At 43.5% G+C, this 15,924-nt stretch overlaps 1 protein-coding gene across 13 annotated transcripts in view; it reads left to right on the forward strand.

Annotated features, from left to right (window-relative positions):
* The window catches only part of RALGPS1 (Ral GEF with PH domain and SH3 binding motif 1), a 397,350-nt gene that overhangs the window by 49,485 nt on the left and 331,941 nt on the right, over positions 1 to 15,924 (forward strand). For 12 of the 13 annotated variants that reach the window (XM_049896597.1, XM_049896603.1, XM_049896600.1 and 9 more), the window contains one exon: positions 14,092 to 14,213. In XM_049896597.1, coding sequence (XP_049752554.1) covers positions 14,092 to 14,213 — 122 coding nt within the window. Of the gene's footprint in view, positions 1 to 3,696; positions 5,104 to 14,091; positions 14,214 to 15,924 lie in introns of those variants that run through there. The other variant, XM_049896607.1, reaches the window with a different exon arrangement.

The following is a 15,924-nucleotide window of genomic DNA, read 5'->3' on the forward strand; positions in this document are numbered from 1 at the left end:
ACCAAAGTAGAATGTAGACCGTTTTCTTTATAAACTATTATGCCAGCTGAGCTAGATGTTCCCCAAGACCATGGTTCCCACAGCCCTCAGCCCAGTAATTTGGTCTCTCAGGGAATTTGGATGTGTCTATGGAGCTTCATGACCTTGCCTTGGACAAGTTGTGCTGGATTCCCCAGTATTGTGTACTGTCTTACCTTCACCAAAGTTACTACTTACCTATTGTCTATTTAGTGTTTTTCCGTTCCCACCCCTCCCCTCCCTCGTAACCATCAAAGATTGTTTCTTTTTATGTATAAACCTTTTCATGAGTTTTCATAACAGCAACCTCATGTAATATTTGTCCTTTTGTGATGATTTATTTCACTCAGCCTAACACCCTCCAGATTCGTCCATGTTGTGAGATGCTTCACAGACTCATTGTTTTTTTTATCATTGCCTAATACTCCATTGTGCATATGTACCGACGTTTGTTTATCCACTCATCTGATGATGGGCACCTAGGTTGTTTCCATCTTTTCCCTATTGTGAACGATGCTGCAGTGAACATGGGTGTGCACATGTCTATTTGTGTGATGGGTCTTATTTCTCTAGAGTATATTTCTAGGAGTGGGATTGCTGGATCATACGGTATTTCTGCTTCTAGCTTTTTAAGGAAGTGCCATATCGTTTTCCAAAATGGTTGTACCGTTTTGCATTTCCTCCAGCAGTGCATAAGAGTTCCAAACTCCCCACAGTCTCTCCAACATTTATTATTTTCTGTTTTTTTGCTTTGTGCCAGTAATGTCAGAGTGAGATGGTATCTCATTGTGTCTGTTAACTTTTTGAGAATGTACCAAACTGCTTTCCAATGTGGCTGTACCATTTTGCATTCCCACCAATGGTGTAGGAGGGTTCCAATTTCTTCACATTCTTGTCAGCATTTGTTATTGTCTTGTTTTTCATGAGTTTTTGTTATAGAAGTATTACATATTTTTAAAATTAAAAGCCCAGTAGAATATAGAAAGTGACTTATTCTCACCATCTGCCCTTCCCCCTCAGCAGACAGCTCTTAAATTCTGACTTATGAGGACTGTCCTTTGCTGGAATGTTTGACATTAAGCACGTAATTAAGAGTCTCTGGAAATTACGTTTCTTATTCTTTTTTTTTTTTTTTAATTTTATTATGTTTGAGGTGAAAGTTTACAATGGAGATTATTTTCTCATTCAAAAATTTATACACAAATTGTTTCGTGACTTGGCTGCAATCCCCACAATGTGTCAGCATCCTCTCCCTTTTCCCTTTATTCCCCGGGTTCCCCGTGTCCATTCATCCAGTTTTCCTGTCCCCTTCTGCGTTTTCATCTTTGGTTTTGGGCAGGTATTGCTCATTTGGTCTCGTATACTTGATTGAACCAAGAAGCACATTCCTTATATGTGTTGTTTATTTTTTAGGCCTGTCTAGTCTTTAGGAAACCCCGGTGGTGTAGTGGTTATGTGCTGCAGCTGCTAACCAAAGGGTCAGCAATTGAAATCTGCCAGGAGCTCCTTGGAAACTCTATGGGGCAATTCTACGTTGTCCTATAGGGTCGCTATGAGTCAGAATCGACTCGATGGCACTGGGTTTGGTTTTGGGTTTGGGTCTAGTCTTTGGCTGAAAGGTGGACTTCAGGAGTGGCTTCAGTTCCAAGTTAGCAGGGGCTGTAGTCTCAGGGGTTCCGTCAGTCTCTGTCGACCAGTAAGTTTGGTCTTTTTTTTATGAATTTGAATTTTGTTCTATATTTTTCTCCTGCTCTGGTTGGGACCCTCTGTTGTGATCCCTGTCAGAGCAGTTGGTGGTGGTAGCTGGGCACCATCTAGTTATTCTGGGCTCAGGCTGTTGGAGGCTGTGGTTCATTAGTCCTTTGGATTAATATTTTCCTTTTGTCTTTGGCTTTCTTCATTCTCCTTTGCTCCAAACGTGATGGAACCAATAGATGTTCTTTAGATGGCCATATTGTCTGTCTTTTGGATTGTAGCCATCCTAGTGGGTGTGAAGTGGTTTCTCATTGTGGTTTTGATTTGTATTTTCCTGATGACTAATGATGTTGAGCATCTTTTCCTGTGCTTGCTGGCTGTTTATATGTCGTCTTTGGAGAAATGTCTACTCAAGCTCTTTGCCCTTTGCTTGCTTGTGCTTTTGGTGTCGTTATCTAAGAAACCACTGCCTAATCCAAGATCACAAAGATTTATACCTATATTTTCTTTTAAGAGTTTTATACTTTTAGCTCAAGTTTAGGTCTTTGATCCCCAGTCAAGACTTGGATACCCAACACAAATATAATACATCTTCCATCACCTTGGTTCAGACAGAGAGTTCTCAGATTGCTGTTGCTTCTCAGATCAGAGAAGGGAGTGGAAGCTCTGAGCTGTGGAGAGAGGCGTCATCCCCAGAGCAGATGACAGCATGGGAGTCTTGAGTCATGAGAGATGCCTGTGTTTCTCATGGGGCAGTAAGAGCCTTGATCCAAAGTAGCAGACCAGTGGGAACAGGAACAGCTGGGCAAATGGACTAGGAGAAGCAGAACTTTGCAACATAAGAAGACAAACCCAGATGGGGATAAAGGGAACCCTTATTCTTAGCAATACTGACTTCACCAGTACCTTAGCATGGAGGAAAACAGAAGATCACATCAGAGCCTCAGTGGATGAAATTTACATTCTGGTTTTTGTGATTCTGTTTAATGTACTTAAAGAATAAAATCATGTTACCTGAGAGACCTCATCGAACCCTCCAGGTATTGTTTATAGGGCTGGCTGGCACTCCCTGTGGAGAGAAGGTTCTCAGGCCCACAGGAGGCAGCCCAGGGGGACTCTCCCAGGTGCTGCCCTTGCTGAGGTGCCAGCCACCATTCTTGTCTCTCCAGTTGCAGAGGAAGCAGATAACACAGTGCCCCCCTTGCTGGCTTTTCTGAGACTTGCTTAGTCAGGTATCCCTTCTTTCTCTTGCATTTCTCATTAATATTTTTCCCTTCACTAATTCCTTATTTTGAGCCTGAGAACATGCTTAGGAGTCTCCCCTAGTCCCTGGAAAAACCCTATCCTTAATTTGCCACTCTCATCTCTTGCTGTCCTTTTTCTGGAGAGCATTCTTATCTGTAGAAGCTTCTTATCCCTATGGGCTTTTCCTGACAGTACACCCAGGACACTCTAGCCATTAGGTCCCAGAGCCTGTTTTCGCTTCCATTCTGAATGGCTCTGCAGTATCTTAAACTGTTGACTGAATTCTTTCTAGTCTTTCCACTGTCTGCTTCCATATAAAAAGTCACTGCCCAGGGCAGGCATCATCTTCCTTTATGGCTCAGGGTATTTCTGTGGCATCCCTCTGGGGAGAGGAAGATCTGGGATGCAGCCTGTTTTCTTCCAGGTAGGTATGCTTTACATACAGTAAAATTCACCCTTTTTGGCATATAGGCCTGTGAGTTTTTGATTTATGTTTTAAAAGGATCACTCTGCGAAGAGTACACCATAAGGTGGCAAGAGTGCAAGCAGGTGACTGCTTAGGAGGTCGTCACAGCTGTACAGACAGGAGATGATGGTGGCTTAGCTCAGAGTAGTGGAGGTGGTGAGGTACGACCGTGTTCTACAGAGAGTGGTTATCCCTGCTGATGGCTGCCCAGGGTGGGGCAGTCTTCCTTCCCTTCTGGTTCCAGATAACTTTGCCTGCTTTTCCTCAAAGCAAATGTTCTCTGGACCTGGATAAAGATTAAGTAGCTGTTGAGAGCTGTACAGAGTTGGGAAGATGGCCTGGCTACTGTGATCCCTAGTATACGAAGAGTGAAGTGTCACTCACCACCCAGGCTTCCAGAGTGGGAGCAATCCCCATGAGGATGGTCCCAGGGCCTTCACAGGTGTCTGGGATGTACTGGATCGACCACCCTCATTTTCTTTTTTCCCTTGTTCCCCCACTTCCTGCATGGAGCTCCTGTTAAGGCCGTCCCCACAAGTGATCCCAGGCTTCCCTCCCATTTTCCTAAAGTCATCCCCCCTTCCTGTGGAAAAAAATCAGGTCTCACTCACCAGGTAGTGGCTGCAGGTGATGATTTTTTCTTCCTTCACTTCTTTTCTCAGCCTTGTTTGTGAAGGGGGAGCCCTTTGGTTGCAAGAGTAGAATACAAGTGTTTGTGTGGAGGATGGGGAAGTTCTAGCTGATCTTCTTGTGCTGGTCCCTCCTTCAACTCCATAATGTAGTTGTTTGCTTTCCCCCAAGAAAGTGCCCTTCTTAGCCTTTTTCTTTGTTTGCTCAGTTTTAGAATTTTTATCTTTTTTTGTGATATCGGTACAGATGACCTTCAGTCTGTCCCCAGATCAGCCCCCTCTCCCAAGCTCTGCTGATTTCTGCCCTCCACAGAGGCACAGCCACACGTGGCATTTTGGACACAGTGGTGCCTCCTTAGCCATCTAACCCTCCTCAGCACATCATTTCTCCTTCAGCGAGGAGGCAAGATTTTGGATGTTGAACATCTGGAGGGGCGGTTTGAATGCAGTGGAGGAGGGAGCCAGTAAACACAGCAGTGAGTGATGGCATTTCAAGTCTGACAAGTGCTTACGTGGCCAGGGCCTCTCTTTGAAAGCCGCCAGACATTGGTGCTTGCCAGGAAAGGAGGTTTGGAGAGTTTGGAGAGGGTCAGGAGAAAGTAGAGATAACAGCATTGCCGTCCTCACAGAGGGGGTCTTTCTTGAGCTGTTGGCAGGTGGGCCAGCCCCAGGGTGATGGTTACTCTGATGGGAAACTTTCTGACCATTAAAAAAATCCATATGCTGTGGCTGTGGTTGATGCAGTCTATATGTGTGTCTGTGTACACTCATTGCTCATAAAGTACACTGCAGAATTGGTGGAGGGCTTGTGGGCAGAGGCCCTCTGCTTCGTTCCTATTTGTCTTTGTTGCAGCTTCTGTTCAAGGCACAGAAAGGAGGAGGAGCAAGCTGCAACCAAGCCTACTGAGAGCAGCACATCCCCACATTGAGGAAACGGCTCTTAAACGGTGTTTGGGATCCATTTCTATACTTGTCTAAGACATTTGGAAGAAATCACCCTCTTGTAATTGAACATTCCTGGATCTGTGTATTTTCTTTGAAATAACCTCGGTAAGCTTAGGAAAAAGTGATTAATTCTACCTTTTCAACAGTGGTCTGCATCAGACTGTCTCAAGTTATTTTCTTGGTTTCCTGAACCTGAAATGTTGAAGGAGAATTTTCAAAGTTTGGAAGGAAACCAACATTGCATATGGGATTTTCCTTTCCCTCTGCAGGAGCCCACACACACAAGACCAGTTCTGTCATAAGTAGAAAAAAGAGATGTGGGATTCTGTGGTTCTGATACAACTGCCACGTTCTTAAGAAGTTACATCATGAGAATTGCTTTTTCTCCTGCAGTGTTTTGGTTTCTGAGGAAGCATTAGCAGCCTGTGTGTGTGTGTGTGTGTGTGTGTGTGTAAGAGGTGAGAGAGGCAGAAGAAGGGTGGAAAGAATAGGCTTTTTGGTGTGGTACAGATTAATTTGCACAGATTTTTAAAGCCAGTAAGGGCCCAAATCCCATGCTCTTACCGTTATACCAGACTGCCTCCCTGTCTAGTAGGGAAGTAGCCAATGCAGATGTGTTTAAATATGTGTTCTGACGTTATAGATGCATTTATCTCTTCTGAGCCTCATTTTATTCGTTTGTTTTGCATGTAAAGCTCTTAGCCAGGGCCTGGCACAAAGTAGGTGCCTAATATATTGTACTGATGGTGGTGGTGATCAGACTGCATGTGAGCTCCTTGAGACTAAGGACTGATGGATTCTTCTGCACAGAGCAGGGCTTGGGGAAAATTTTACAGAGTTTGCTGAATGGATGAAGGAGTGGACAGAAGGCAAAATGTTGTTGCTGTGGTTGTAGTGTTTGGACTATCGATTAAAACATTAACTGTACAAGGAATCCTGCCTGTCTTATCTGTTCCTGTGTCCCCAGTGCCTGTGTTAATCTAGATGGGCATGGGCTGGGGCAAGATGGAAGGAGAAATGTACTACCTCTTGCTCCTGGCACACTGGCTTCTCATATGCCCTTTCATGCCTCCGTACTTCTGCACATGCTCACAGTGCCCTCTCTATCCTCTGCCTACCCTTTACTTGAAACACTCCCACTCATCCTTTAAGACCCAGCTCAGATGGCTCTTCCCAGTAATGTCCTTTTTGATACTCAAAGCAATTAGTCACCTCTTTCTTTATGCACCAGTGAGCCTACGATCTGTTATAGAAAATGTCCTGTGAGTATTATTCAGTTCTCTCCCCTCCACTACGCTGCAGGACTCTTGAGGGCAGGGCCATGTCATCTCCAACTCTGAATCCGCATGGTTAGTATACCAGAGGTGCTCAGTAGATGAGTATTGACTGAATGCGGTACTGAGCAGCATGTGACTGTTGGGTATGAATCTACCCATTTGTAACAGTCTCAAGCTTAGGAGTCATCCTTGATTCCTCTCATTTCCTCTCCCTTCGCATGCAGCCCACCAGTAAGTGTTGTCTATATTACCTCCAGAACACCTCTGAAATCCATCACCTTCTTCCCACCATCAGTAGTCCAGGTCATCGCCATCTCTTACCTTTCGTTTTTGTCCTATCCAGTCCAGTACTACACACAGTAGTCAAAGGGATCTTTTATTAATTTCTAACTGAAATTTAGTATTTGCTCGGTTATTAATGTCAGTAACAAATCACAGCAATGTTAACAGTACCTGGGACCTTGTCACCAATAGAAATCACAGATGTTTTCATACAGTAAAACAGTTATTGTGGGTATCTCAGAGTATTTATTCTCATAACTACTTTGAATCATGATAGTTATTAGACTCACCAATAGGTCTTGTTATTTAATGCAGTAATAAATAAATATTCATGTATTTCTTTACTTGAAAAAATACAAATTACTACATATGAATTGTTTTTTTAATATATTTTGATAACTATATTTTAATATAATTGGTTTCCTGGGTAATCCTGTATGAATTGGCTTGCTGTATAATTTAATTTTATCCATTTAAAAACATTTCTTTGAGAAGGGGCCCGTAGGCTCTATGAGATTGCGCAAAGGATCCAAGGAACAAAAATGGTTAAGAATTTCTGGCTAGAACAATGCCTAGCATGTGGTAGGAGCTAAGTAAATGAATGAGTAAGTGGTGCGTATCTTCCCTCTTCTGAGTGAGCCACCTGTGTTTTAGGGGTCAGGTTTCCTGTAGCTTGGCATGAACTTAGTATTTAGGAAATAGCCTTAGTTAAGGCCTTTTAGAAACCTATTCTAACTACCTGAAACCAAAAAAGAGGCATTTATTACCGGGGCCCGGGGCATCCCATGGGCTCTGAAGGATGGGAACCAGGGTCACTGCTCTTTCTTTCAGACATAGGCATCTGCTTTCTCCTGCTCTCTCCCCTGAGACAAGACTGTTCTTGAAATGGCAGGATTTGGCCACCGTCTGCTTCTGAGGCTGTAGCACTTCAGTGTGGTTGACCAGCAGAGACTAGTATCTCTGGGTCCTGTATTTCCAGGAGAATCAGGTAGTCCCCTTGGTCCAGTCTGTCTGGCTTGGCAGCCACTGTCCTTTACCTTCAGGGATTTTTCCATGGGGTTGGAAAGTGATTCTCAGGGAGGGGCCTGAGCTGGGCAGGACTCCTACATGGGAGTCTGATCCCTGCTGCGGGAGTTGGGAACCACAGGTGGATGGGTAGGGGTTTCTCTGGTCCCTGGAAAGGATGCTTCGTTTTGCTTGGGCCTGTTATTTCTTAGCATGTGAAATATCACTTGTCTGAGAGTTGCTACCCATAAATTAGACTGTTTTTTCAGTGGCGAGACATGCAGGAGTCAGATCGGAAACAAACGTTGTCTTTCTTTCCAGCCTAAGCATAATGAGTAAGATGCTGCAGCTGTCATACTTGCCTCTAGGTGGGCTGGGGTCACAGTGAGGGGGGAGCAGGTCAGACCCCTTGGAGGAGGAGCTCTGGACTCCCCTAGGGCCTGGAGCCCACAGGTAGGCATCTCCTTCCCAGCAGTGGAGGCCCCTGGCTTCGTAAAATATGACACTGGTTTTTCTTTAAAACTTAATTCAATTTTTTTTTGTTTGTTTCAGGAAAAAGAATAGGTATATATGAATAGCGCGTTGTAAAATTAGATTAACACTAATAGTAACCAATAACCTTGATTGTGCTTGCTCTGTGTCTGGCCTGGACAGAGCGTTTCACATGCATTTTCTCATCCAGCCCTCCCCTGGGCTCTTCGAGGAGGCTGTGTCCAGGAGTGGGTAAGAGCCAGGCCCTGATGTTGACTGACCAGAGTTTGAACCCCCAGTCCTGCCACTTAACTTGCAGTAAGTTATAGTACCTCTCTGTGCCTCAGTTTCCTGGGAATTAGAATAGTCCCTACCTCATGCGGTTGTTGTGAAGATTAAATGAGCTAAAAATGTAACACTTCACCCAGAGTCTCACATTACATCTTCAGTCACTGTTATCACTGGTATGCGGACAGGGAACATCTAAGGGCATCACCAATTGATTCTAGCAGAATGGGCAGAGTTGGAGGCATCCTTCAGATGGGAAGCGGGAATTGAGCTGATGGCCAGTCTGAGAACCATACCACCTGTACTAAAGCCTGCATGACTCAGGAATTTACAGTTGTCAGGCAAGTAGGGAGAGTCAGAGTCTCTCGTATGAACCAGGCTGAGCAGATTGGGCTGCACGTCTGGGCTCAATCCACAGAGTGCTAGGCCAACTCAGACAGGAGCAGAGCTTACCTCAGCCTTGAACCAGAGCAGGTTGGATCCTCTCAAAGAGGATCGAACTGGCAGTTCCTCCTCTATCCCCCACCCTACTCTTCCCATGATGACACTCTGTTAGGCTTGGTTTTAGCGAGTTTAATCTAGTTTGAACTAATCTGTACAGATTCTGTTCAGTCAGGCTGGTTTGTTCTGGCACAGAACAGACTGACTGAGTTGGTCCCAGACTCCCAATCCGGTTGAGCTGATTTAGTCTGGTTTGAGACAGCCCTAGTAGTTTGGCGCAGCCTTCACTCTGCCTTTGAACTCTTCAGCTGGACTTACTTTCAGTCTCTGTTTTTGGGTGGCCACTTTGAAGACTTCGGGTTTTTCACGGGGGTTTATCCTGGGGGGTTCCTTCCACTCAGTTCCCAGGAGGCCTTTCCTTTACATGTGCTTCAGGGGCTGGTTCTTCTCCCCTTAGTACAATCTCTTCTGTACTGGAAATGACTCAAAGTTTTTTAGTTATTAATAGTAAAGTTTTTTTTTTTTTTGCCTATTAAACCTTCCCTGTTTTCATATGTGAGCACAATTTATTTTTGGTATTTTAATATTTTGTTGATTGTTTCAAAGGGAATATGGGAGGGGAGTTAAGCACATGAATTCAGATCACCATTGTGAAACAAACCTGGAGGCTGCTTTTTTATTGGGTATAATTTGTATGCCATAAAATTCACCCGTTGTAAGTGTGTGATTATATGATGTTTCGTAATTTATAGAGCTGTGCAAGTGTCACCATGATCCAGTTTCAGAACATTTCTATCTCCCCAAACAGTTCCCTGGTGACCATTTGCAGTTAATCCCTGCTGCTGCCCCAGCCCACCACTGATGTGCTTTTTATCTCTATAAATTTGCCTTTTCAGGCGTTTCTTAAAAATGGAATCGTACAATACAGTCTTCTGCATCTGGCTTTATGAACATCGGGTAATGATTTTGAGATTCATCCATGTTGTAGCGTGGAACTATTTCATTTCTTTTTATTGCTGAGTAGTACATGAGGAGAGCCAAAGGCCATTAAAAAGATGGGAAAAAAAAAGAGAGAGAGACCAAAATGGATATCAGAATGGACTCTGAAACTTGCTGTTGAACGTAGTGTAGCTAAAGCTAAAGGACGAAATGATAAAGTAAAAGAAAGAGCTGAACAGAAGATTTCAAAGGGCAGCTCCAGAAGACAAAGTTAAATATTACAATGAAATATGCAAAGACCTGGAGTTAGAAAACCAGAAGGGAAGAACACGCTTGGCATTTCTGAAGCTGAAATAGCTGAAGAAAATATTCAAGCCTGAAGTTGGAATATTGAAAGATTCTATGGGCAAAAAATTGTACAACTCAGGAACCATCAAAAGAAGATGGAAGGAATATACAGAGTCACTGTACCAAAAAGAATTTGTCAGTGTTCAGCCATTTCAGGAGGTAGCGTATAAGCAAGAACTGATGGTACTGAAGAAAGAGGTCCAAGTTGCACTGGAGGCATTGGCAAAAAATAAAGGCTTCAGGAGTTGACAGAATACGAATTGAGTTGTTGCCACAAATGGGTGCAATGCTGGTAGTGATCACTCATCTATGCCAAGAAAATTGGAAGACAGCTACCTGGCCAACCAACTGGAAGAGATCCATGTTTATACCTATTCCCAAGAAAGGTGAGCCTGCTGAATGCGGAAATTATCCAACAATATCATTAATATCACATATAAGTAAGATTTTGCTGAAGATCATTCAAAAGCAGCTGCAGCAGTATATCGACAGGGAACTGCCAGAAGTTCAAGCCGGATTTAGACGAGGACGTAGAACCAAGGATATCGTTGCTAATGTCAGATGGATACTGGCTGAAAGCAGAGAATACCAGAAGGATGTTTACCTGTGTTTTCTTGACTGTGGAAAGGCATTACTCTGTGTGGATCATAACAAGTTATGGATAACATTTCGAGGAGTAGGAATTCCAGAACACTTAATTGTACTCATGAGGAACCTGTACGTAGATCAAGAGGCAGTTATTTGAACAGAACAAGGGTATACTGTATGGTTTAAAGTCAAGAAAGATGTGCGTCAGGGTTGTATCCTTTCACCATACTTATTCAGTCTGTATGCTGAGCAAATAATCCAAGAAGCTGGACTAGATGAAGAAGAAGAGGGCATCAGGATCGGAGGAAGACTCATTAACAACCTGCATTATGCGGATGATGCAACCCTGCTTGCTGGAAGTGAAGAGGACTTGAAGCACTTACTAATGAAGATCAAAGACCACAGCCTTCAGTATGGATTACACCTCAACATAAAGGAAACAAAAATCCCCACAACTGGACCAATAAGCACATCATGATAAATGAAGAAAAGATTGAAGTTGTCAAGGATTTAATTTTATTTGGACCCACAGTCAACCCTCATGGAGGCAGCAGTCAAGAAATCAAACGATGTACTGCATTGGGCAAAGCTGCCGAAAATCACTTTAAGGTGTTAAAAATCAAAGATGTCACCTTGAAGACTAAAGTGTGCCTGACCCAAGCTATGGTATTTTCATTTGCCTTGTATGCGTGCGAAACCTGGACAATGAATAAGGAAGATTGAAGAAGAATTGACACCTTTGAGTTATGGTGTTGGCGAAGAATATTCAATACACCATGGATTGCCAAAAGAATGAACAAATCTGTTTTGGAAGAAGCACAGCCAGAATGTTCTTTAGAAGCAAGGATGGCAAGAGTACATCTCATACTTTAGACGTGTCGTCAGGAGGGACCAGTCCTTGGAGAAGGACGTCATGTTTGTTAGAGGGTTGGTGAAAAAGAGGAAGACCCTCAATAAGATGGATTGACACAGTGACTGTAACAGTGGGCTCAAACGTAGCAACAATTGTGAGGGTGGTGCAGGACCGGGCAGTGTTTTGTTGTGTTGTACATGGGGTCGCTGTGAGTCGGAACTGACTGGATGGCACCTAACAGCAACAACAAGGTAGATGCCTAGGAATGGAATTGGTGGGTTGCATGATGACTTTAACTTTTTAAGAAACTGCAAAACTCTTTTCCAAAGCAGCTGCATCATTTTATATTCCACCCAGCAATGTGTGAGGGTTTCATTTCTCCACATCCTTGTCAACAGTTGATGCTGTCTTTTTAGGTTCTAGCCATCCCAGTGGGGGTAAAGTGGTATTTCAATGTGGTTTTGATTTATATTTACCTGATGACATTTCCCTTATTAGCCATTCATATGTATTCTTTTGTGAAAAATCTATTCAAGTCCCGTGTGGCTTTTAGAAGTGCAGTAGCCATGGGATTCGTATGCCCCACGTGACTTTGTTTGCTAGACCAAATGTGATGAACAAATGGGTGTGCTCAGTCTGTTCCGTCTCCTAGCTCAAGAAAGAGGATTTTGGCTTCTCCAGCTCAGTTTTTCCTCTGAGGAGGGTCTTGCCTTAACTGTCCACTCTTTTTCTTTTTGCTATTTTTATTATGAAAATTACCAAGCATTCAGAAAAAAAAGAGCAGTACAGTGAGCTATTATATACCCTCTTATCTAGATTCAGTAATTATTAACACTTGGACGTATTTGCTTTAGCTGTTTGTGTGTATTGTGCTGAACCATTTGAAGGTAAGTTGCATGCATCACCTGAGGATAAGGACCTGTTCTATTTAACCACCAAATCATTATCACACCTAAAAAAACTAGGAGTAATTAAATGATATCATCTAATATTCATATTCAGATAGCCCCACTTGCCTCCAAATGTCTTTTATAGCTCAGACAAGGTTTTTTTTATTTTGAGTGTTTTGGAAAAGGAAGGAAGGTAGAAGGCTCACAGGCTAGAGCTGATGGAGGAGACAGCTGAAGAGGGCGGTATGGGAGCAGTTGTGAAGGGTGAAGGAACAGCCATTGGCCATTTTGGGGACATGCAAGGAAAGAGCCTGGGTTGTTTCGACATTCCTTTTTGGTTACTGAACTCGGTTTTTTTGACGGGACACTGCTCTGTGATTGGGCCCTGTCGCTGAGGGGTGTGGAGGGTTATAGATAAATTCAAGATTGGGCTGACGCTCTTTTTTTCTCATGTGCCACCAAACCATCTTTGTCAGGGAACTTTTGGGCTAGATATTGCTCTCCAGGGTTGGTTTTCTCATGGGCACCACAGACTCAACATGTCCCAAGTTAATCATCTTTTCCCATGAATCTACCATACCCCTCTACTTCTTTCCTTGATAAAGGACACACTATCCTTCTGGTAATTCATCCTCAGCTTGTTCTTGTCCCTCACCCCTCATGAATTTCTATTAAATCTCAGTCCTTACACTCTCTCAGTATGTCTCCTTCTCTTTGATTTCACTGCTACAATCTTAGCTCAGAGGACCCTCCGTGTCACTTGCATGGATAATTACAGTTCCCTTCGAATTGGTATTATTGCCCAGGTTTTCCCTTCTTCCATTATATTATCCCTATTCTCCTCGTCACTTTCTTACTAAAAAGCTGTCAGTGACTATAGTTCTTTAATGTGCAATGATGTGATAAGTGGTCTAGTAGAGGTATGTACACATTGGCCTGAGAGTAACTGACTCTGCTTTGGGTAGCTCAGGTGTAATAAGAAGAAGTGACACTTGAGCAGGCTCTTAAAGGGTGACGGGATGGTAAGCAAAGACGCCAAAGCATGAGTTACTTAACCTCTCTGTATCTCAGTTTTCTCACATGTAGTATGGATGCAATAATGGGACCTATCTCAGGATTGTTGTGAGAGTTAGAATGAGTTAATGTATGTAAAGCATGTGACATATGGTGAGTACTTTATGGGTGTTAGCTATTATCAATGTTGTTATGATGATGAAGCGGTATGGTGCACAGGGAAACACAGTAGAATCAGTTGTCTTCCTTACCTGTCTTCCTTTTAAAACAGAAGTCACAAACTCTGGTACCTGCAGGGGCCAGGCATGTACTGGAATGGTTGCACGGGCCAGTGGGACTGAAAGCTCTTGCTCCTGTAAAAAGGGGCAGCTGCTGCTCAGCCCAGCTGATGGTTATCAGGCAGGAATGTGGACCCAATATTGCCAGGCATTTTTATTTTTGAGAAAAGCCAGAGATCCAGAATTCTATGTGAAGTCTTCGAATTTTTAAATGTTAGTAATTATTAAAAAAAATTAAAACTCTGTATGAGCCCAAAAGACATCTGTGGGCCATATTTATTCTGAAGACCACCAGTTTTTAACCTTTCTTTTAAAGTTCTCCTCTGGGGTAATCTGCTCAAGTCCAGCTTGGCTTTTTTCTGGGGGTGGGATTAAGTTGGTTTTGAAATCTGGTTTTTATGAGCCCCTTTGCCTTGCAGGACTTCTCCAGACAGGTTATGTCACCAGCAGAGGCTGCCCTGAAGCTCCCTGTGGCCCGGAGACTATGTACAAGAGGAATGGTCTGATGGCTAGCGTGTTGGTCACCTCTGCCACTCCACAGGTATAAAAGCTGCAAGGATTGGGACAGTGAGGGGGGAGGGTCCTTTCAGCTGATTGAGGCTGCAGCTGAGCCATGGACAGCAGGGCTGCAGGGCTCCATGAATACCACCATTCTTAGCACTCCCAAGGCCCCGGCCATGCCGGGCGTGAGATTTGGGAGGGAGTCAGCCCTGAGGATCAGTATGTTTTCTGAAGTTCTCGTCAAAGAAAAACAAATACCTGGCCTGTCCAGTTGTAGAAAGCACCACATTCCATTTTGGTGGCAAGAAGGGATCAGACCTTTCCCAGGAAAAGCCACTGCTGATTATAAATAAGTCACACATTCCGGAATGAAGTCAGACAGAAGCTATTCCAACTGGCTCTCTGTTCTTATTTACCTTGCTCAGTAGGAAATGACTGTAAGGACTGGTGGTCTGAGAGTGGCCTGGGCTAGGGCCCCTGCTACAGGGGCTTGGGAATCTGATTTCCAAGCTAAGTAATGGAACAGAGGCATGCAGGAGGGGCGGGTGTTATCTGAGGCCCAGGATTGCCACTGTGTCAAATGTGTAATGCCTGGTCCCTGTGGCAAACTGGCAAGGCAGTACACTGTTCTGAGCTCACAAGGCCCTCATAGTCAAGCTAGGTTTTTGAAATGATCCTATGTGACAAGCCAGAGTTTCATAGGAACCAATTAGTTTCTTGTAAACCTTTAAAAAAATTCCCTATTTTGATCATTGATCTTGAAACCAGACTTCTGGGTGTCTTAAAATTCCCTGATGGTACCAATACAGGTTTAAATAAAGTTGCTATTTCATTATCATCATCACCATCATCATCTTTTTCATTGCCCCAGAGAAAGTCCTCTCTCATCACCAGCAAGCTTGTGGGTGGCCAAGTTGAATGATGTTGCCTGGGCTTCTTAAATCTGTATTTAAAACAACTTTTGATTAGACAAATTCCCTTGTATGAATGTGGGTGTTTGGGGCAGGTGCAGTGTGATGTTACTGCAAAGTTACTGCCATGGATTGAATTGTGTCCCCCCTACCCCAAATATGTATAAACTTGGCTAACTGGTGATTCCCAGTAATATGTGATTGTCCACCATTTTGTGATCAAATGTAGTTTTCCTATGTGTTGTAAATCCTAACCACTATGATGTTAACGAGGCAGAATTAGAGACAGTTATGTTAATGAGGCAGGACTCAATCCATAGGATTAGGTTGTATTTTGAGTCACTCTCTTTTGAGATATAAAAGAGAGAACTGAGCAGAGAGGAGAGGGACCTCATACCACATGAAAAAAGCACCAGGAGTGGGGTGCATCCTTTGGACCCAGGGTCCTTGTGCTGAGAAGCTCATAGACCACAGGAAGATTGATTACAAGGACTTTTCCCCATAGCCATCAGAGAGGGAATGCCTTCCTGGGAGCTGGTGCCTTGAATTCAGACTGTAGCCTCCTAAACTGTGAGAGAATAAGCTGTTAAAACCACTCACTAATGGTGTTTCTGTTATAACACCACTAGATAACTATCATAAATTGAATTGCGTCCCCCCAAAATATCTATCAACTTGGCTAGGCCATGATTTCCAGTGTTGAGTGATTGTCCACACCATTTGTCATCTGATGTGTTATTCTGATGTGTTGTAAATCCTATCTCTTATGATGTTAGTGAGGTGAGATTAGTGGCAGTTATGTTAATGAGGCAGGACTCAATCCATGAGATTAGATTGAGT

The sequence above is a fragment of the Elephas maximus genome, chromosome 9, assembly GCF_024166365.1.
Source record: "Elephas maximus indicus isolate mEleMax1 chromosome 9, mEleMax1 primary haplotype, whole genome shotgun sequence".
Lineage (NCBI taxonomy): Eukaryota > Metazoa > Chordata > Mammalia > Proboscidea > Elephantidae > Elephas > Elephas maximus.